Source organism: Lampetra planeri, chromosome 9 (assembly GCF_965212315.1).
Source record: "Lampetra planeri chromosome 9, kcLamPlan1.2.h2, whole genome shotgun sequence".
NCBI lineage: Eukaryota > Metazoa > Chordata > Hyperoartia > Petromyzontiformes > Petromyzontidae > Lampetra > Lampetra planeri.
In genome coordinates this window covers 2,555,750-2,577,164 of record NC_136115.1, presented here as the reverse complement: position 1 = coordinate 2,577,164, position 21,415 = coordinate 2,555,750, and the positions used below count along the sequence as shown (strand labels likewise).

Genomic DNA, 21,415 nt, shown 5'->3' with positions numbered 1-21,415 from the left:
TGTTTATTTAACCCTGTCTGGGCGCCTGTGGGTGCTTCTTAATATCGGAAACCATCGGTGCTGTTATTACTATAATTATAATACGTACACTCAATGTGTGTGGTTTGTGTGCACGGGTATAGTACGCAATTAGATGCGTACAAAGTGCGGTCAACGGTTGCAAGAACACGTTGCTGAGATGTGTTTTGGCCGTGGTGTTCATGCCTTTTGGTTGTGGTACACACGGACGGGAGATAACAATGCAACTTCGGAAAAGACCTCGCAAAAAGTGTCGGCGCGAACCGCATCCACTCCCGAACCGTTGACCTATTGACCGCCTGCATGACACGGACAACATAACACACCGAGTGATGCGTGTGTGCAGCTCTACACACATGTGCGTACGAATATGTCAAGAGATGCATACATACAAAGACAAAGCCCCCCCCCCCCCGTGTAGCCTTAACAAACTGCAAGGGGCAAGTGCTGTTAGCGAGCACCTATGAAGGCTGGCACGGCACACGAGGGGGTGGGTGGCCAGCACCACGCCCGGCCGCCTTTGTCTCCCTTTGCACGCCTGCTTGCTATTCGCGCCTCAGAGACATACTTCTGCGTGATTGCGCTGTTTAGCTCTCTGATCGGCGTCTGTTCGGGCTGTAACACCAATTGGGAATTGAAGCTACCAGCACGTGGATCGAATCGTTCGACATCAAAAGCCGTACAACCCGCGGTACAACCCGCAAAAACATCACAGCTATATACTCACACACACACGCGCGCGCCTACGGACTCGTTAATGATGATACTTTACACACGCAAATTGTATTTTCAACAGCAAGACAATGGGAGCGCCCCCAGCATGCTTTGCATGTCAAGATGACATTGGGGCATAGACACTCGCCAGGTGACCGTAGACTCCCATTGCAGACGTCCGTTAACATGTGTGTATATATACACACACAACACGGTTAACCATTTACAGATACCCCATTACTGTCCAATGACCCTTTCACTTTCTTCTCAACAGCTGATTGACTATTGGAAACAGCGACCGGGTCGTCATAGCATTGCTGTTGATGGAAGACGATGTAAATGTGTTTTTAAAAAAAAACTGGTTGTTTTACCCCCGATGCCTGCACTCTAATTTCTCCATATTATTCAGTGGGGTATCTGTAAATGGATCGCTCTGTACGTTACCGTTAGATGCCTGCCGTACGCAAGGAAAATCGCGTCTTCAACGGCACGGCAACAACAGCAGCAGCAGCCCGACTCGGCGTAACTGCGCGTGTCAAGGATGATGATATTCGGGAATGAAAAGCCACACGCGTCAAATCAACGGACGTGTCCAACAGCACTGAGCAGCGACGCGCATTTGTGACCGCGATGAATGAACGCACGGAGTTATCCATGCTACACCTGCACGGCAGCTTATCAACACCTGTGCATGCGATTCATGTAGCCTGTAGTACCCGCCCCTCCCACCCCATCCCCTCCGAAAGTGGTCGCCAATTGACTGCGATGTCATTTCCATGTCAGCTAACCGGAACTAAAGTCCGTGCCGAGTTTTTTGTGTGTGCCAAAATCGCGTACATTAACAGCTACGTAAACGCGTTCTAATATATATAACTACTAATATATATACCGACGACTAATTCTGCTGTGCGAGTATAGTAGTAATACGAGACGCAGTTTTACATCGCCATGTAGAGCAGAGCAATACTAAACAGCGTGTGTCGGTTGATGCGCAACATTCATTACGTACAAGCAAAGTGACGAGCGTCTGTCTATGTTAAGTGTAGAGCGGACGGGTGCACGCATAAACATGGGGCACACACGATACGCGGCGTGTAGCAGGTAGTGTATTATTATTATTATGGGTAAGTCACAACGCTCCCAAAACAATCTGAAAGAAAAAAAATGAAAATCGCTCACAATTTCCAACGTGCCCTTCTCGACATATTCGAATGCGCTGTACGTTTAGAAGATGTTGGGCCATTGCCTGAAACGTTGCCTATTATATATTCTTTTTGTAGCTTTTTAGGGGCAGTGTGAATTACACAATGTCGAGTTTTTGTTGATTGTGCATTGCCGTCAATGCCGCTCCACCGCCCTGCCGTGTAAACTCACAACAAACACAAACGAATCTCACAGCCCCGTTATGAAGGAACAACAAAAAACGCCTTCGGATCGTACACTCGGCGAGGGTACTGAACGCGGCGGCCGGTCAGAATGTTCAGGACACCGATGGTAGAATTCCAAGGCGGTGCTCGCGAAAAAGTTTCGCGAATTCCGAGTTTGACCGCAATGCAACTAACTGACGCCACTCGCCCGTCTGCATGTGCATGTAGGCATGGAATTCGTATACAGATATGCCATTGTGTTGATGTATAGTTCATACACACACACACAGAACTAAGCGGAGGGATTGCTTTCCACAGAACCGATTTAGTATATGTGTAATTTTAAAGCGCGGATTTGCGGCATTGGGAGTGTATACAGTAGTTGACACGCAGAATAACGTTACACAATCATTTCACGCGAAAGTAATCGTAATAAAGTGAGAACAGGTAATCGTGTAAAAAGCGGGAGTTTTATAATAAACACTACGGAAGTGTTTTGACATTCACTACGACGGATAAGACTAAGTGACCACCTAATACACATGTATAGAACAAGTACTGCATATATACTGCATAAGCCACACAACACCCGTGCCTTTTGCAGTGTGCGTGTGTATGGATGGAAACTTGTAATGCCACTTTAGTTCATGCTACATCATCACGCGACACCAGTTGGAAGGTGGTCGCACCGTGAAATATCCCCCCCTCTCTCCCTCCGTGTAGCCTTCACAGACTGTTGAGGCACGCAAAGTGCCTTTAGCGAGCACCCATGAAGGCCGGCACGGCACACGAGGACGTGGGTGGCCAGCACCACGCCCGGCCACCTTTGTCTCCCTAGTGGCGACATTTACATATCGCACCAGGTACTCATTTGAGGCCGAGTCGAGCTAGGGGAGGCCCAGGACACACACACACACGCGTGCGTGCGCGCATAGATATGCATGTATACAAATGCTTAGCTTGCTATACATTAGCAAGACAAGAAAACAATTCCGTCCTAAAGCATTGTAATGTATAAAATAACTTCATAGAAAATGTAGATATATTTCTTACGTATTAAGGTATCATTTACTAATAAATAAGCACCAGCACAAGGAGATACTTGTATTTAAAATAACTCCACCCCCCACCCTCCCCAAAAAAACGTACCCAAATGTATTGTCGTAACGTACGCAGAAGCTGCTTTGGCAATTTTGTATTCTTGAATGTGTTTATTTATTCGTTTTTTTCTGTTAATTCACACAAGATAATGAGATGATTTTGTGTGTGTGTGTGTGCGTCTATACGGGGATGCCCTTGTTGATTAGGAGTATTGGAGCAGTGTATAAAACATATAATTCTATATGTCAACCACACCGGCGCTCAAGCGACGTAACGGAGCGGTGTGAGAACAACGTGGACGGTAAGAGGTGACATTGAGACACACGCCTTTACACATCAGTACACAACACGCACACACACAAACTGACGAGGACATACACCACATTCTGAATTTCAGTTCGCCTATAGGAGGGATGGAAATTGGGGCCGATGGGAGGAGGAGGGGTGGATGGGTAAATGAGCCGCACGCGCAAACAATGCCACAATAACATCAACATATTAGCCAAGCTTCGTGAAGTTACAACCTTTTTTTAATTAACGAAGAAAAATAAAAGAACGTAGTAGTAGTAATAATAAGGAACTTCAATATATTGTATTATGCAAGTAAAAACCATGTGCATTTTAAATTGAACTGCACTTCAAGCACAATCAATATAGGGTTAACCTACACATCAATAAAGTGATGGCAAGTGTGTCATTAGCACCATAACACGTGGCAAATTCAGCACAATTTCTGATTGTGGTTTGCCACAGATAGATTATTAACGGAATAGAACTTTATATTTTATGTTTTTTTTATTTCATAGTGCAAGTCTCTAAGATTTTTATGTCTGCATTGGTCTTTACGGACGCGCTCTATAGTTTGCTATAAAGTCCTATAAAGTAGTCACAGCCAGCTTTTTTTTTGAAGAACCTCATAACCAGTCAGTATACAAGAAATCTTTACCAAAATAGTTGTAACAAGGATTAAGCTCAGCTGTTACATGCGCTATACGCGCGCACGTTATATTGTACGCGACTCTTCCTTCGCCTCAGTGAACCTTCTTTTTGTTTTACAGCCTTTAAAATGATCTCTTCCACAGTCCACTTTGAACAAAAACACAAGCGTTATTCATTTAAATCAGACTTTGTATTTCTTTGCTAACACGCGAGTCACTGGGTTTCTTACCTCTCTGCGCATTATACAGCAGGCAGAAGAAAAAAAGCAACACCGCTTGAGAAATATGCACCCACAAAGCTAAATATACTTATTTTATCCAAAACTAAGGGGGGGGGGAGCAACTATGGAATAAACACTTAATCGGCTTGTGACTTAAAAAGAAAAGTACACACGAAGGGTGGAAGAGAGGTTAGGGAGGAGGAGGGGGGGTCAAATCACGAAAAATCTAGCACTTAAAATAAAACTTAACAAGCATCAACTGTAAATGTTTTTCTTTTACATCCAATTTCGTATGCGTGCGTTCAACATGCCACTCGATCCGCTGCTAATGTATATGTCACTAAACACCAGCTTATTCCAAAGTTCTATATCCATGACACGCGCGCACACTGCACACGCACGCACACAGAGTAAGTTACTCTTAGTAAATCTACAAACTCGCAACGCTAAATACAGACGAGACCCCGTACACATTTAAACCGATGCGGTAAAGTGTTCATTTTGGGGGGGGAGGGGACGAGGGGAGAGGGGGGGGAAGGGGGGGAGCTTTCAACTGCGTGGGATATGCGAAGCTGGGTCACAAAGCATGGCGACAGAATACGTATATATATGTTTAATATCGTGGACTTTTGACTTTTTTTAGTTTGTATTTTTTTTAAAGTGCTACAACGTTTCAGACACCGCATGCCTGGCCTCCATAGATACGCATTTTTTTTTATGTAATATATATGTAGAGGTTATTATGCTCAAGACGTGATGTTACGTAGTCTATACACGTTTGTGAAATAACTCTGTTGGGAGGGGTTTCTCTCCTTAAATTGACACAAAATTAAAAAAAACTGTTGGAATTCAAAGCTCTCAATTTTGCACCTGCGGCTGTCAAATCAGGACACGAGAGTTGAGTTGCAAAAGGTGTCCCGTAAACCTATTGATTCGCAAAACTCATGATTTTATTGTACTGTTTTACGGTAAGCTGTACATATGCGATTTCGTTTCAATATTGATGTCCTTTTTTGGTTTTTGTGTATCTACTGTAAACATTACGTATACCGTAGTGATAAGGCATTGCTATTGTTTCAAAACGCATTTAAAATGCAAGCTGAAAACGGTTGGATTGTCCAATGGCGTGTTTATATTGCATCCCAATAGGCCACATTTCACCTCTGGAGAAGAATCCCATTGTGCAAAATCGTTATTTGTAAGCACACTGCAACTTTACAAAATTAGACTAAAAAAATAATAACGTTAAGCAACAACAGAACTGTTCAGATTAGATAGCAGGCTAACGCATACTACAATCCGGCTGACTGGTCTACTATTGTGCATGTATGCGACGGATCAAGGAGTCGCAAAAAAACAAAACACAATGACAAGATTACGGTTCGGGATTGTGGTCGGTGACGTCCCTAAGTGAAGGGGGTGAAATAGCTTCCCTCTGCCCACAGGTGACGACAAAGCTCCCGATATTGATAGACAAGCTCCGACTGCATAAAGCAAGTGATGAACTGAATGTCATAAGCCCCTCCCCCTTATCTCCCTCCCACCTTTCCCGAGTCCATCAACGATTTGTAGCGAGTGACAATACCCCCCCCCCCCCTATTGTACGCAAAGATCAAACAGCGTCAACTTGAATCCGTACAACATTTTTTGACAAATTGTTTAAAGTCTGCATCAACGCTCAAGAAAAAAAACAACCGATGCAAAGTCTATTTCAATGCCCATAAGAATGTCAATCAGAAGAAGCCTTTCGCATTCTCAGCAACAAGGACTGCCTCCAAGGCAGAAACAAATCAACAAAAACCACGGACAGGTCTTGTTTTTTTTTAACAAGATGTGCTTCAGCAGCACTTGGGACACACAAAAAACCCATAAGCTATTGTTAAATGTTAGTTTAAGAATAAAACGCCGAGGCAGGAGGGGGCGATCATACCTCCTCCCAACGGTTAATGCTTTGTAAGGAGGGGGGGGTCAGCACCTCTGCATAGCCGCGAGCCACAAAAGTTAAACATTTATAGAGCTGGGATGATGAGTCGATCGAGCCAAATAAATTGACTGGAAATTGTAGTCCATTGGGTGGATTACCCGTGCCCCTTTAAATATAACGGCCATCACTAGATCTTGATTCCCGAAGATGAGAGACGCCCCACAAAGCCACTTGGAAAGACGCCGATATTACCAAGTTCCGCCCATCACCCCCACCTCAAGTACTTTCATGTCATCCAATTGCCTAAGTCATCAAACCTAATAAATCGGCAGAGTAATCGAATACTTCAATAATCTGGAAATCCCAGCTCTAAAAAATTCCAAAGGACAACATAGATGTTTCAAACTGCTCAAGTTAATTTTCTTCCCTGGAAAAAAAAGCTATGGTCAGCTCTGGCCTTCACCGACTGCTGGAGCCCATCACCACCGGACAATGCATTGGTAAAGCGTACACAGGGAAGGGGGAAAAAGCATCACCTAGAGATGTCACAAAAATACCGCTAAATTATATTTTAGAACGCTTCAACCACCTATTTCAGATTTGGTATTTCTGTTTAAAAATCATTCGTCGATTCACTAATTTACATGTCATTACCGTTATCATCGTTAATATTATATAAAGAATAATATGCTGAATACAGTCTCGGGGTATTTACACGTACGCAACGGGATCTTGTCGGGCCTGTTGTAAAGCATGCTGATAGCACCTTCGCCTATCGAGAACAGATGACTACGAACTCCTGCAATTAATTTCTAGAAAGGAACCTGGAGTTACACATCAACATAATCGATCATCCATTAGCAGCACATTCAACAGAGGTTGAATTTTCGCTTCGGGTTTCCTCGTTCTTAGTACTCAGAACTGTCTAGACAACGACCTTTAACCCCCCCTCCTCCGTTTGCCTTTGGAGCATCATATATACGGCAAAAGCCAGTAGCTGAAGAATGCACAATTACCAAAGAATATATTCTGTAACTGCTCCGCATGAAGTTAGGAACCCTGCCTAAATTAGTAACCCAAGCGGTATTCATTGGGAAGGCCTTTTGTTTTCTTTGTACTGTACAAATCAAGCCTTTTTTCAAAAGAGTATATACAGATGGATCAACTGTAGTGGATGAATGGGGGCTGGCAACAATTGCAGGAACACAGAATGAAGATACTGACAAGGGGACCCTGCATCATTGCCTGGGACTTGGCCTGCCCGTAAAGCTTTGCTGGCCCGTGCACTTCTTGTTACAAGTTTATAGTCCTGGACTGCTGCCGCTCGACGTGCCAGAGAGTCAGACCGTCCCATTGACTTTACAAGGGGAAAAGCAACTCTCGTCACTCACCTCCTTCCCCTCCCCTCCCACCACCAAGAACCATCTGACATTCTGAAACCCATGCTTCCACGCGTGCGCGCGCACACACACACAGACAAGCACAAACTTTGGCCGCAGTAGTTGCAGCAGCCAGGAAAGTGCATAAATGACGCACTTCCAGCAGCAGTGATGTCGAGCTCGTCCCACGTGGCGAGGGAATTGCACACGTGGTAGCGTGCCGATGACTTGTAGCAGCTTTTACCCCCCCCCACCCCGCAGCGGGGCAAGCAAAGATGATAATTTTCAATTCCAAAAGAAAAATGATTCCTTAGCAACTGCATGTCCTTCCTAATTGTGTAGGCTAACCGGATTTGTAATCACGTATGTTAAAACTTCCGTCGGAAATGCTTCCAATGACACCGAAGCTGTCCGGATTTTGTTAGGCCAAGACTGCCAAGTTTAAGGTTGCAAGCAGTTGTTTGATTGCCACATGCAATATTGGAATCATTTCCTTTATTCGCATCACTTAATATTTACTCGACCCAAAACAGAAGCTTGAATGATAGCTTACATTTCTCAAATACCCAGAGGCCAAAGAAATGTATCTAAATTTCATTGCTCTACAAGGTGCACAGCACCGCATTAGAAGATCAAATCACCTGCCCAGCATTTAGAAAGTTTGAAAGCATACTCCACAGGCATTACAGAGAAACCTTTTCCCCCAGTTACCATTTTTTTAAGTACGTTACACTCCGAGATGTATGATAAGATAAAGTATATCTCCCAAATGTTTAATGTCACCTGAAAATCCTCACATTTTATGTTTGTACACCTGGTGCAAATTTAAGATCTTCAGTTTAAATTACAATAGGAATTCATTCTCGTGTATTTTTTATGTTCCTTACAAAATAATAAAAAGGTCAAAATGTGCACAAGTACATTCATTGTAGCACAGCAATATCTTCTGTTTTAATGTTAGCACCATTGACGTATTTTTAAAAAATGCAAGTAAATGCTATCCATTTCACAATAATTTTCATTGGGAATATTCATAGGCTTGAAGTTACATCTCACTTACATTTAATACTAACCAAAAATGTACATTGCTTTATCCTTGTTAAACTTTGATGACCACTTTAATAAAAAAAACAGTGCCCATGCAAGACAAAAACACAAATAGTTTTTTACCGTGACTCTACATTCTAAAGACACCTAAGATAAACCGAGATATACCTACAGTTTCACATGGGAGATTGAGGAATTACAACGTAGCAAAAAAAAAACAAGGAATGCTGAATTCTGATTTCATAAGCCTTAAAACTGAGTGAGAAATAATAATTACGTTTGAAAGGGAAGAGGAAAGCTTCCTAGTTGGCATCAGCAGCACTAGGTGGCAGTGCACGAAGGTTGCGTGGCAGCTCTCCGTTCACTCGGCCAATGCGTTTCTTTTGGCCTGTGGGAACCATCATTGCTTCTGCAATGATGCGTCAGAGCCCAAGCAACAAGGAGGCATCCAACGTTCAAATGAAAAACCCTCTCTCGAGTTTTAAGTTACAGCGGAGTGCCAAAAGCCTCCCCTTCTGGGTTGCTTGACCCGATTACTGTAAATTAATCACATCCTTTTCCATCCCCCCCCCCCATACCGAATTTTTTTAGGAAAAGCAACTCCACTGCATTAATAATAGTGCACTGCTGTGTATGAAACGCTTGGTTGTTAAATTGCATCCCCCCTCTACCCCTCAAAAAATGCGTTGGCAGACTTAGGTTGTATTTGGATTGAACCTGCCATTCAGCTTTGTCACAGCCTTCCTTACCACCGTTTTCATGTGGGGGGCACTTGAGAATTTGTTTTCTTTACGTCACTGCATACAACCGGAATTAAACTTGTCCGTACTGATCAATGAAGATGAAACGGCGAATAATTGGGAAGCAAAGTCATAAACGTGCGCAGTAAAACTGTATCACAGAGGCCAGGCGACGGCACTTAACTGCACGACCGTGCTGAATTCGGAAATCCTGTCGCATCGTGATAACGCTCACCGCTACTGCAGCGTTCGAGTCTCTCACACACCGCTGATTAGCACGGTAGGCTACGCACGGCGCGCGAAAGCACTTCAACATACATACAGGGAAACGGAGATCCGCCGTACAACAGAAGAACAAAAAAAAGAAAACCCACCGGGCCACCAGACTAAACGCCTGCAAAGCAGGATATTTACTCTAAAGGCCGCAGGGCAAAGGGGGAAAAAGGGAAATTGGAATCGCTATAATATTAACATACCAACACCACGCTGCAAACGCCAATCCTCGCATTCTTTATATTTTGACACAATCAGGTTTAAACTTTAATAACAGGCATTTATGTTCGTCTGCCCTAAGTTTGCCTGTTACTGGCCCACGCCCAACTTAACCAACCACCAAAATGAAAAGAAAAAAATCACAATCTTGAAAATGCTTCTCGGTTAAGAGGAAAGGTAATGAAACCAAGCAAAAAAATACACGAGTGGGCTTTTACGGCAGCCATTTTAGCAAACCTGCAATAATTATAGAGACTGTAAACATTAAGTCGTCCAGTTCATGCAAAGCGAGTGTTGCTGCATCACTACAGGCAAACCCATCAACCTCGCTCTGCATTATCCTCCAAATTCTGGCACAATGTCTGTGGCTTCTCATTTGACATTGAAGCTAGCCTGGTGCTGGCGAGTTAATGTTATCGCAGTCAAACCCAAATGAAAAAGCATAACAAACAATGTTAACATTTCTACTGGAAACATTTTTGTTTTACAAACCAAACTCCGCTTTTTTTTCCTCTCAATCATATCCTCCTGAAAGTGTACGCTGCACTGTAGAGGACTCGTGGCAATGGCCAATTTGTACAGCCTGTGAAATTGAACCCAGTTTCTCGAGCCAAAGTTCAAAGTTCACTTACAGTGTGTCACACCACTTAAGACAGCTGTTTAACCCCATTCCTACAATCGGCATTGCAAGCCAACGTGGACCTACATTTGAATTTCACTGCAGAGACCCAAGAACTCTGCAAACAATTCACGCCACCCGTGTATGTTACCGACACATTTGGAAGGACAACACAAGCGAGAACACGAGCATTCGAGCCAATCGGAATGCCAGTTTAAAAAAAAAAACTTGTCTTGTTGAGTGAAACATGATGGGCCATGCATTTAGAATGCCCGCTTATTAATTCACTTTGCCCGGTTGTAGACAGTCCATTTCCGACACTTCCACCCGTCAGGAAAGGGTTAACACGGTGCCAAGTCAGCCAGCAGAAATGTAAAAAAAACACACTGGGAAAAACCAAATAGCCTAGGTTATAAGAGTTGCGCGTTTCTAAATGGACTTAACATTAAGTTAACGCACAAACGCAAGGCTCAAAAACTCATGACTTACTACCCCCGACCACTTTCTAATGTTGTTTATATCTATGTATATTATTGCCTTAACACGACGTCCAATGAGCTGAGTGTATAGACACATGCCGAGAGGCTGAGTGTAGAAAGGCGTGCTGGCATCTTAAGAGTTGGTTGGCACCCAATACGCCAGCAAAGCCGCACCAATTGTTGCCGTTTCTGTACACAACAATGCAAACAAACTGCAATTCTAGCAAGTACTGCACTACACCCGGATTACAAGTTGTCCTAGTTATGGAGGTGCTCATGAGTTACGGTAACATACATTTATCAATGACGAAACAGGTGTTGTAATTGGTTTTATATATAAATAGCAGCATATATTGGAACTTTGTTGTCCTTCCTGGCTGCCTACCTTGGGCCTTCTGCTTACAAGAATCACAATGGTTGACTACAACTTTTGAGACCACCGCTTTTGTTTTTAATTTCAAACCTGTGATGGACACACAAATTCATCCCACAGCAACACACTGTTAGGTTGCAATGTAGCAAAAGAAAAATCCAATGGAACATTATCCATTAGCAATCCAGTCGACAAAAACACTCAATTTGTGCATTGCCTGCCCATCCCCGACTCTGAACCCCACCTAGCAACACAGAAAATGAGCCCAAGGTCAGGTTGAGATGTGCGGCGGGGTGGGAGAATGGGAGGGGGGTCAATTAATGGGAGGCTATTGGGCCACGGACCTCGTAAAATAAAATAAAAATCTGCCACGTAAATAGATATTCTTTTTTGTGTCGTCGCATATTTTTTTTTTACAACCGTAAAATATATATAGCTATATAATAACCCAATCCCACAATCGACGTGGCCTACATTTGTGTCCGGACACTCGCTGTTGGATCGGTGGCAACTCCAAAACTATTACAAAGAATAGCGAAAAAATGCCTTCCATTCAAACTATGGAATTCTTTGGGGCCATACATGGTCTGAGCTCACTGAACTGGCTAAAAAACGAACATGTACATTGCTTTACGTGGTTTACTTTTGCAGTTAAAAATAAGCAAACTTTGGGCGGACCTGCATTTGCAATGATGCAGCAGCGACCGTGTTGTATATATTTAACCTAAACACAAATAACACGCATTTTTCATTCTTAAACCACGAGTCCGTAGTGGCTGGATAACATTTGTTTAGCCTTTGATAGAACCCCAATTCTGATTGTGCCAAGCTATTACATAAAATCCAATCAAAAGACATAAAACGATAGTGTGCATACTATTCGAATGTTTTTTTTCGCCACTCAAATTGCACAGTCATTATAAAACGTAAGTTACCTTTTGGGATAGGAAATGTTAAATTAAAATACGTTAAGATATTTCTTTTTTTGTCAACTCCCCCCCCCCGCCCCTATACGAAACAAGTACGAAAAAACAGTGCTCATTAGCAATGTCTAGGACATTTCATGTCAACTGCTTCCAGCAAATGTGGGATTGTGGACTGCGCAAGAAGATAACAGAAGGCCGAGATGCGACAAACCTTCCAAAAGCACTGCTGCTGCTAACAGGTGGTGGTGAAAGTGGGGTCATCGGGAGGAGTGGTGGTTGATTTGAACTTTAATCTTCAGATGCTGTTCTGCTCTGTAGTGACGTCTTCACCTTAAACGATGAATGACTAGAGAACAGGACAGTCCAAGCCAAGTTCAATTCACAATTCACTCTTCGTTTCTCACATTGGCATTTTCCTTTTTGCATTTTCTTACGTTTTCTCTCTTCTCCATCATTCTTGTGAATATTTTTGTTTCGCAGTTTTTTCGTTTTTTCTGTTTCCGAAAATAGAATAATCAAGTGATGACAAATTAAAATCTCACCCACAGATGCCCCCATTCCTTCCCCCTTCACCAAATCCCAACCCCCAACACCGCTCACACCAACCCCAAAACACCACGCAGAAGGGCTCCATCTTCTGAATAACGACAAACCAAAAAAAATTAACCACAATAAAAACCAAAAAAATTATTAAAAACAAAACTGTGAATGGGCATAACATTATTTTTTTGGAGGGGGGAGGGGGAGAGGGGAAAAAATCGTAAAATGAAAACATTAATAGTAGTAATCATGGTGGTAGTAGTAGCAATAACAATAATAAACCATCAACCGATTGAATCAATCTTCTTCTCCATCGTCGCCACCTCCTTCCTCCTCCTCCAGGGGCTCGGCTCTCTTCTCACGCTGCTTCTCCTGAATCTTCTTCATCTCGTCGGAGTAGCGACTGAACGTGGCACCGAACTTGGCCCACGCCTTGAGCGGCACCGTGATGGAGTTGCGATAGCTGGGCTTCACTTCGCTCACACGCATGAACACGCCGTACTTGTTGGCACCCACGTCGAAGAAGAAGCGCTTGTTATCCACCGTCACCGCCGTGCCCTCTGGCAGCTCGGCGGGCTCTTCGTCCACGCCGAAGTCATCGATGAGCTTGGCAAGCGCGTCTCGGAATTCGATCATCCCCTGTGCCGGCAGGGCGATGGTCTGGCCCTGGGCACCCAGGCCGGGCCCGCGGCTCACGGTCTGGCGGACCCGCAGGAATCGCCCGCGTTGGTTCTCCTTGAGGTCCATGTAGTACTTTCTGTTCTCCCTCACCAGGAACTCGCTCTTGAGGGCACGGCGTGGCTCGTCCGGCTGCTGCAGCTGCTGCTGGTGGGATTGGTGGTCACCGCCGCTGCCGATGCCGACACCGCCGCCACCACCACCGCCTCCTCCTCCTCCTCCACTCATGGCGGAGCTGGGCCCGAGCTGCGCGTAGTGCTCGATGAAGTCGCCCAGGTAGTCTCGGAACTCGACGGCCACGGACATGGAGAGCGTGAGGCGGCTCTTGCTGCCGCCCGCGCCAACCTCGGCGATCTTGAGGAAGCGGCCCTTGGCGTTCTGCTTCACGTCCAGGTAGAAGCGTTTGTTCTGGATGTCGACGCGTTTCGACGCCAGCTCCTGCGTCTCCTGCTGCTGCTGTTGCTGCAGGGGGTGCATGATGCCGCCGCCGCCGCTGCTGCTGCCGCCCGCCGCTCCTTGCTCGCTGCCGCTGTCCCTATCCGCCATGATATTAGCCTTCTTCCAAGGCGGACGAGAGGGGGCGGGGCCACGGGGGGGGGGGCAAGGGGCGGGGCCACGGGGGGCGTGGTCAGGGGCGGGGCGGGCAGAGTTGGGGTGGGGAGTGGTGGGACAGCGGTGGGGGGAGAGATGGGATGGTGGTGGAGGGGGCGGATGGGTGAGTGGGGGGGGGGGTTGGGGGGGGTGTGTGGGAGAGTTGGTGGGTGAGCGGTGTGGTTTAGCAAATTTCGAGTGGGTTTTGGGGAGTAGGGGGGCGCAGGGTAGGGTGGGGGTGTATATATGGGGTGGGGGTGTATATGGGAAATGAGTGTGGGTGGGAGAGTGAGTTAGGAAATTGGGATTTAGGGGGGCTGTGGAGGAGAGGAGGGTTTATATGGCAGGGGTTAGAGAGAGGGGGTGTGAGTTTTGGAGGGTGGACAGGGATATACAGGAGACGTGGGGGGGGGGGTCTGAATGAGTAAGTTGTGGGGGGCCCTGGAGTGGAGAATAGATGTATGCCAGAGACGGGGGGGGGGGGGTAGAGTCGCGGTATACGAGACGGGGTAATACGTGGTGGTGGTGGTGATGGTGATCGGTTTGCAAATACGATGAGCGGACGAGGAGTGTAGGAAACTGATGGTGAGTGGGGTGAGTGATGCGGTGGTGCAGGGGGTAGGGTGGGAGAGGTCCCCGGGAAAGAGACGGGGAGTGTTGGAAACTGATGGTGAGTGGGGTGAGTGGTGCGGTGGTGCAGGGGGTAGGGTGGGAGAGGTCCCCGGGTAAGAGACGAGGCCGTGCGGGTGAATGAGACGGATGCCAAGAATGGAGATTCGGGAGGAGCACGAACGAGTGGCCGAGGCAAAGGCAGGGTAAGGGGCGGGGCTGGTTTAAGAGACGGGGGGAGGGGTGCGGGGGAGGGGGGTACGCGTCACGATCTCGTGAGATCACACGCGAGGGGGGAGCAAATGGGGACGCGTGAGGAGTGGAGACTGGATACAGTAAAATCGCGATGTATTTTAGTTCTCGTTTTTTTTCAATGGGTTTATTTTGTAGTAATCGTTCGTGGAAAATTACAGGAACAGTTAGGGAGAACAGACGATATCCCGAGTCAAAATAATAATACAAAATTAGTGATAATGTTTTACTTTTGTTTTAATGTAGCAACTAAGTCACTGTACCAACATTTTGGTTTCTGTTGAGTTAAAGTTTCCACCTACATTATACATATTAGGAAAAAAAGTTTTGCTGGCTTCCTGGTCGACTGGCTGACTGGCGGGGTGGTGATGTCACCGCGCACATTTGCGTGATGACCTCACCCGCATCCCAACGCTGAACCTAGTTCGTGCATACTGCAAGCACAGACAAAAAAACACTACGCTACTTTGTATCTATAAAAAAAACAACTCAACACATTCTTCAATAACACAGCCTTGAAAAATATATGATGTGACGTTTTTGGGGCAATTGGCCCTTCTGCATAGCAATATATTTATGCATTTTTTGAGTTAAGGTCTAAGCAGCGGAAATTACATTTCCTACCTTTTATACATGACAGTATATTTCATCATCACCTTTAGCCATGGTCAATCCACTGCTGCATGAATGCGACCCCTATCCTGGGCCATCTCCCATGGTCACGTAGTGTTAGTAAAGTTAATCCACTTAGCATCTGCACGCGAGCTGATGCTACAGTGTAGTTATGCACTCCATACGTACTACATTGCATTTTGCATGCGTGTCCTTTACGTCAAACCTGATACATTAAGTTAAATTGGTGCTCTACAACCACGCACTCACCAGTTTGGGGAAGTATGGTCAAGCAACCCCCATTACCGATATGGTGTAATGAGGGACTTCAACAGCCAGATGACTCATAAATCCTGTAAATTGTTATTTAAGAAGCCACTGAAATGCAGTTTTCTTTTCAGGGGAGACCTACATTTTTCTTAAAAGTGCACGAGCTAGGTTAATTACACGAGCTCAACAAAGTAGGCATAACTTAAGATAAAATCATCTTAGATATTTTTAGATAGATGCACTTAAAAAAAAGACAAATAACTCCAAATAACTGGATGTGATTGTAATGATAGAGAGGGGCGCCAGTACAAATGCAATCGATGTCATGGGTAGTAGATTGCACTTGCAAAACCAGAGGTTGCCGGTTCAACTTCCTGGCTCGGCAGTTGCAACATTGAGCAAGTTATACTGGTAGGAACCTCCTGGTTACACCAGCCCACAGGGGATTATTGTGTCCGTCGTGCAGGGAGGGGCTGGGTGGGGAGGGAGGGGCTGGGTGGGGAGGGTGGGGAGGGGCTGGTCAACCCGTGGTGTTTAACCTACTCACGTAGGCTTGTGCCCGCCCTCACAGTCGGGCATATTTGCGGAATACACCACGCCGCCGTTGACCCTGACCATTGACCGAGCAACCCAACGTTCCTACCAGCTCCGTCCGCAGGAATGTGTTTTTAACCCCCTTTCACCTCTATCCACCCAACATTTTAAAAGAGTAGACCCCGAAATCGGCAATTGGCAAGTGCCCTTCTGTGGCGTAAGGGGCCGTCCGTAAATGACGTCACGCGATTTTGGACGATTTTTGACCCCCCCCCTTCGTCACACATCGTCACAAATGTCTGACCCCCCCCCCCCAAGTGCGTGACGTCATTTATGGACGGCCCCTAAGGTGTGGGTACTCCTCCACCTCTTCCAAGACGCCTGGTCAGTGTGGAAGAGTCGGCTTAAATATCCTCGTAGAGGGCCTCTATAAAACTTCGTCGAAAGAAAGCCGCCAGTAATAGCGTCAGTAAAGGCAGGGCCGCAAATTTATTTCGCTTTTGTCTTTTGAGATATTTTTCTTACCTTTCCAACTTCATAACAGTTTGACCATTCTAATCATCAGCCTTGGTCCATCCACTGCTGGATGAAGTCCTCCCCAAGCCGTCACTATCTCTCACGATCCAGCAATGGAATTGATCTCGCACCAACACTTGTGCACGAGCTGGCCTCATAACTCCATCTCCACGGTGGATGTCCTCTCATAATGTGACAGACTTTGCTTAACTTCCTTGTATGATCACTGTTTCATTGCTTTTGTGGCTTTATTTTGGTGATTTTCGAAAAGTTTTTTGGTTTGGCCATGTTTGTTTGTTGTAATACAGAGTTAGACTGATGGCCTTAATCTAAGTTGTCTTGTGGTTGTTGTTGTTGTTGTTTGACTTGCATCCCACTGGGATTTTTGCACACAGCGTTGGTGTACGGTGCTTTTTCTGCAATATTTTGCTGTCTTTTCCTGGATTTTCTGTTTGCACTCAGTCACATAGTCACTTTAAGATGTTTTCTTGTTCATGTTTTTGTTTTCTGTTTGTTGCGGTTGCACCCTATTCAAGAGTCGAATGGCTCACAGGGCTATACCTAACAAATGAACTTGAACTTGTAACAAAGCCACCATGGTCACTACGGTTATCAGTGCCTAGTACACTCGGCATGCAGGCTGGCTGGCGAGCTGTAAGAGGGCTCGAATATTTAGGATTTGTTATTCCAGCGGGACCACACTGAATGATGTATAATGAATTGCATCGCCACGTTTCTCGTGTTAAAATACAGGTATTTTAAATAGAAACCACGTTAATTGACACCAACTTATCGATTAAATGAAGGGCAATTTCCCCAATACGTTGGCTGTTGTGTTTTCTTTTTTTGACTGATGTGTTAAAACAACTTTTGTTTGATTTGTATCTTTGCACCACTGCCAAACACAGTATCACAACGAAAATGTACTGTACATCTAAACTTTTGCAGCGAATGTTGGCTCGAGGCAACAATTTATGCTCGCTTCAAAAATATTCAAATCGATTCATATTTGTTCGTGATGCTGTTAAGTGCAGAAATAAGGGGGTAATGTTTCGATTGGCCCCATATGTATGGGGACCCATACGAAGTGAGGGCTGAGGGGAGGGGTTAACATGGGGGCAAGGGGGGTGAGGGGGTGGGGAGGAAGAAAAGAGGGGGGCGGGTGCAAAACAAAAGTTCCGAAACTGAAACGCCACTTCTCATTGGTCCGATTCACCGCGTTCGTGACGTCGCCGCAAGTTTTCAGCCAATGGTAGCCGCTCTTACGTTGGCCTCCACTCAACCCACCCACGCAATCCCCCGAGCCCCGCCCCTGACTCATCACCCCCCGCCCACCAATCCCCCCCACGCCCCATCTCAGGTCACGTGACGTCTGGTCGCAGCCGCCGCTTTGCATTTCATATTCAGAATGCGCGTGACGGCGCTCGCGATTGGTCAAGGTGCCCCCCCCCCGCCCCCCCCCCCGCGATATAACGAGCAACGCCATAGGGCCGAGCGCCTATTCGTTGTAGGGAATGCAACCAGCTCTGTCAAGAGGATCCGCCCCCTTTCTGTCCTCGCAAAGCTCCTCCCCTCGTCGCCCCTAAGCCCCGCCCCTCAGCCCTGGAGCCCCTCCCCCTCCATCCCACGCGCGTCCCATGCGAGGCGTGCTTTATATAACACTACGGCTGGAGGCACTGTACTCAAGATTGGAGCACTGTACTCGGCGAGACACCCCGGACGGTCACGCTACAGCATTATGGGGCAGCTGTGACCCTATCCACTGCTGGATGAAGCCGCTCTTCAGTTGAGCGCTGTCATTTGTGTGCCCTTCTGAAACGAGATCATAGCTCACCTGATAAGATACGAAAACAAATGGTTTAGGTTTATTTGTAAGTCATTATTTTTTTCACCTGTCCTATACTCTGCACTCCTGGACATCGTTTTTTTTTTTAAAAAAGAGCTTTATAGCTCATCGGATTCCTCCAGTATGAATAAATTCTGAGTGGTAATCTTTCACGGCTCCTCCAATACACTAATGTATACAATCCGGTGAATCCACTTAGCTCCTGTGCACACTTTCCCTCGTTCCATCTCGCCATGCGGTCGTGTTCCCGTGCGCGTTTGCCAAAGGCAACCACCACCATCACAGCCACTGCTGATATCGCCACTAAGTGGCGGTGACGTCACCACGACGCTTGTGCCAGGCTAGGTGCACCTTGAGGCCACGTGAAGTGTCGAACGCCCGCTGGCAGGAGGTCACGGGGCATACCCAGGGTGCAACGGGTCGACTAACTGAGATGACCGAGATGACTGGCTGATGCACCACCTGTGCCCCCTACTGTGCCAACTTGCTGTGCTTTAGCCACCCGGCGCTCCGTTCGTTGTTGTGAGCGTCGCTCCTCCGCCCTCCGTTGTTGTTGGCGGGCGACTGCCTCCAACTGCCCAGTAGCGTCCTTCACGAGCCTCCTCCACAGAGGCCGATCTTGACACCGCTGGTACCAGTCATCAGCAAGTCCACTCAGCTCCACGTTCTGTACCACATCACTCCATCTCTTCTCTAGCCCGTGCAACGCGCCCGTTTAGCCCCCTCGATCCGGCCGAACAAAAGCTGTTTAGGCATGCGGTGGCTGGGCATGCGGGCTACATGACCCAGCACACACACATACACACGCCTGTTCAACTACGAAGCTACATTCATAGCGATAGCAATTTTCTATCTTTAGCCTCGGTGAAGTTATGCACCGAGTACGCATATATGGGTCAAATGGTGGTTGTTGCAGCGGTGTGCGCACTGCGCTATGAACCCGGCCACAATTGAGTTCAATTTCCGACCGCGGCTGAAACGTCAGTGGCCGAGTGACATCTGGATTACTGTGGACTCTGGGTATCCCTCAGCATTAAACACATTCCTGCGGAGGGAGCTGGTAGGAACGTTGGGTTGCTCGGTCAATGGCCAGGGTCAACGGCGGCGTGGTGTATTCCGCAAATATGCCCGACTGTGAGGGCGGGCACAAGCCGGCGTGAGTAGGTTAAACGTTGAGTTTTATAAGGGCACCACGGGGTGACCAGCCCCTCCCCACCCAGCCCCACCCCTCCCACCCCCCATCCAGCCCCACTCTCCCCAGCCCCTCCCCACCCAGCCCCTCCCCACCCTCCCCTCCCCACCCAGCCCCTCCCTTCACGACGGACGGACGGACACAATACTCCCCTGTGGGCTGGTGTAACCAGGAGGTTCCTACCAGTATTACTGTGGGCTCTGGGTATCCCACAGCACTAACCAATCCGCTCTGACAGCGGTGGTGAAGTATGGTCAAACAAGCCCCAACGATTGACACACCGCGCGGGGATGGTCTTGATGTGGGCATCCGTGAAAAAGAGCTTCATAGCTCATCGGATTCTTCCAGTCTCAATAAAGATGCTGATGTATCGGTGGATAAACAAAGGGCATGCGTTTTGTTAATTTAATGTGTACGGTGCGAAAGAAGTGCAACATACAGAAAGTATATCGATATGCGTGCATCTGCATAAGGCAATCCAGCAGGAAGTCAATTGACATTAACATATCGATCAGTGCTCATTATAACCTTAGGGCGGGACCCCGGGGTCCCGAATGAACACAATTCAAAATCGAAATTCATAAATTTATTTTTGGCGACTCCGTCCCACCACGCACATAAACACCGCGACCCATCAGAAATCAATCCTCTCGTTCTTCACCAAGCACCCGTCGTTGCCAAAATTGCCGTCGTCATAAACACAACTTTGAAACTTTGATTAGCGCATCGTGCAGAGCTCGTCGAGAGGAATAGATTGCCGCATCGTTCGCCTTCAACAGACATAACATTACATCGCAACGCAGTTTATGCGAGAGCAGGGGGGCTTATGGGACCCTGGGGTTCCGCCATGAGGTTCATTTCTCCAATTGCCATTTGTGGACTCCATAGGGGGGGGGGGGGCGATACTGGGCCCTGGGCAAATCCCACTGAGTGTGCCTCTCGACGCCTCCAAACTAAACCCCAAGTACTACATCTGACACCGTGACGTCGAGGCCCCTCCCCCAAAGCGCGGGGCCCGGGGCAGGCGCCCCAATTCGCGGTACCCTAGGGACTGCTCTTGCCTCCATGGATAGTGTGCGTGCACATGTTGTGATAATACAATAAAAGTACAATTAAAGTACTTTATAATGCACTAGCGGAAGTACCCGGCTTTGCCCGGGTGAAAAATATATTTCTTAAAAACCTTACATTTATATACACAGATACTAAGGTATTGTCAAAGCCCGGTGGGCTGTTTGTACATTTCTCCACCAACAAATATATAAGAGGCTTTCACAAGTCCAAAACGTTGTAGAAAGTGTGGGGTAAATAGTTGATGTCAAAAGGTTTCCGAAAATTGCGGTCTCCCCCCCCCCCTCAAAAAATATCTTTACCCCTCGTAGGTATATATACTAACAACACCTTACATACAACAGAGGAAGTGGTATCTATTGACTC

The 21,415-nt window shown here is 46.6% G+C and overlaps 1 protein-coding gene across 1 annotated transcript; it reads right to left on the bottom strand.

The window, feature by feature from the left end:
• Window positions 1-12,451: 12,451 nt before the first annotated feature.
• Window positions 12,452-14,135, bottom strand: LOC144720562 (transcriptional activator protein Pur-alpha-like). The gene is made up of 2 exons (XM_078597368.1): window positions 13,168-14,135; window positions 12,452-12,975 (listed from the first exon to the last, which is right to left on the bottom strand). The coding sequence occupies exon 1, from the start codon at window positions 14,100-14,102 to the stop codon at window positions 13,176-13,178; it is 927 nt and encodes a 308-aa protein (XP_078453494.1). The 5' UTR covers window positions 14,103-14,135; the 3' UTR covers window positions 12,452-12,975; window positions 13,168-13,175.
• Between the last annotated feature and the right edge of the window lie 7,280 nt (window positions 14,136-21,415).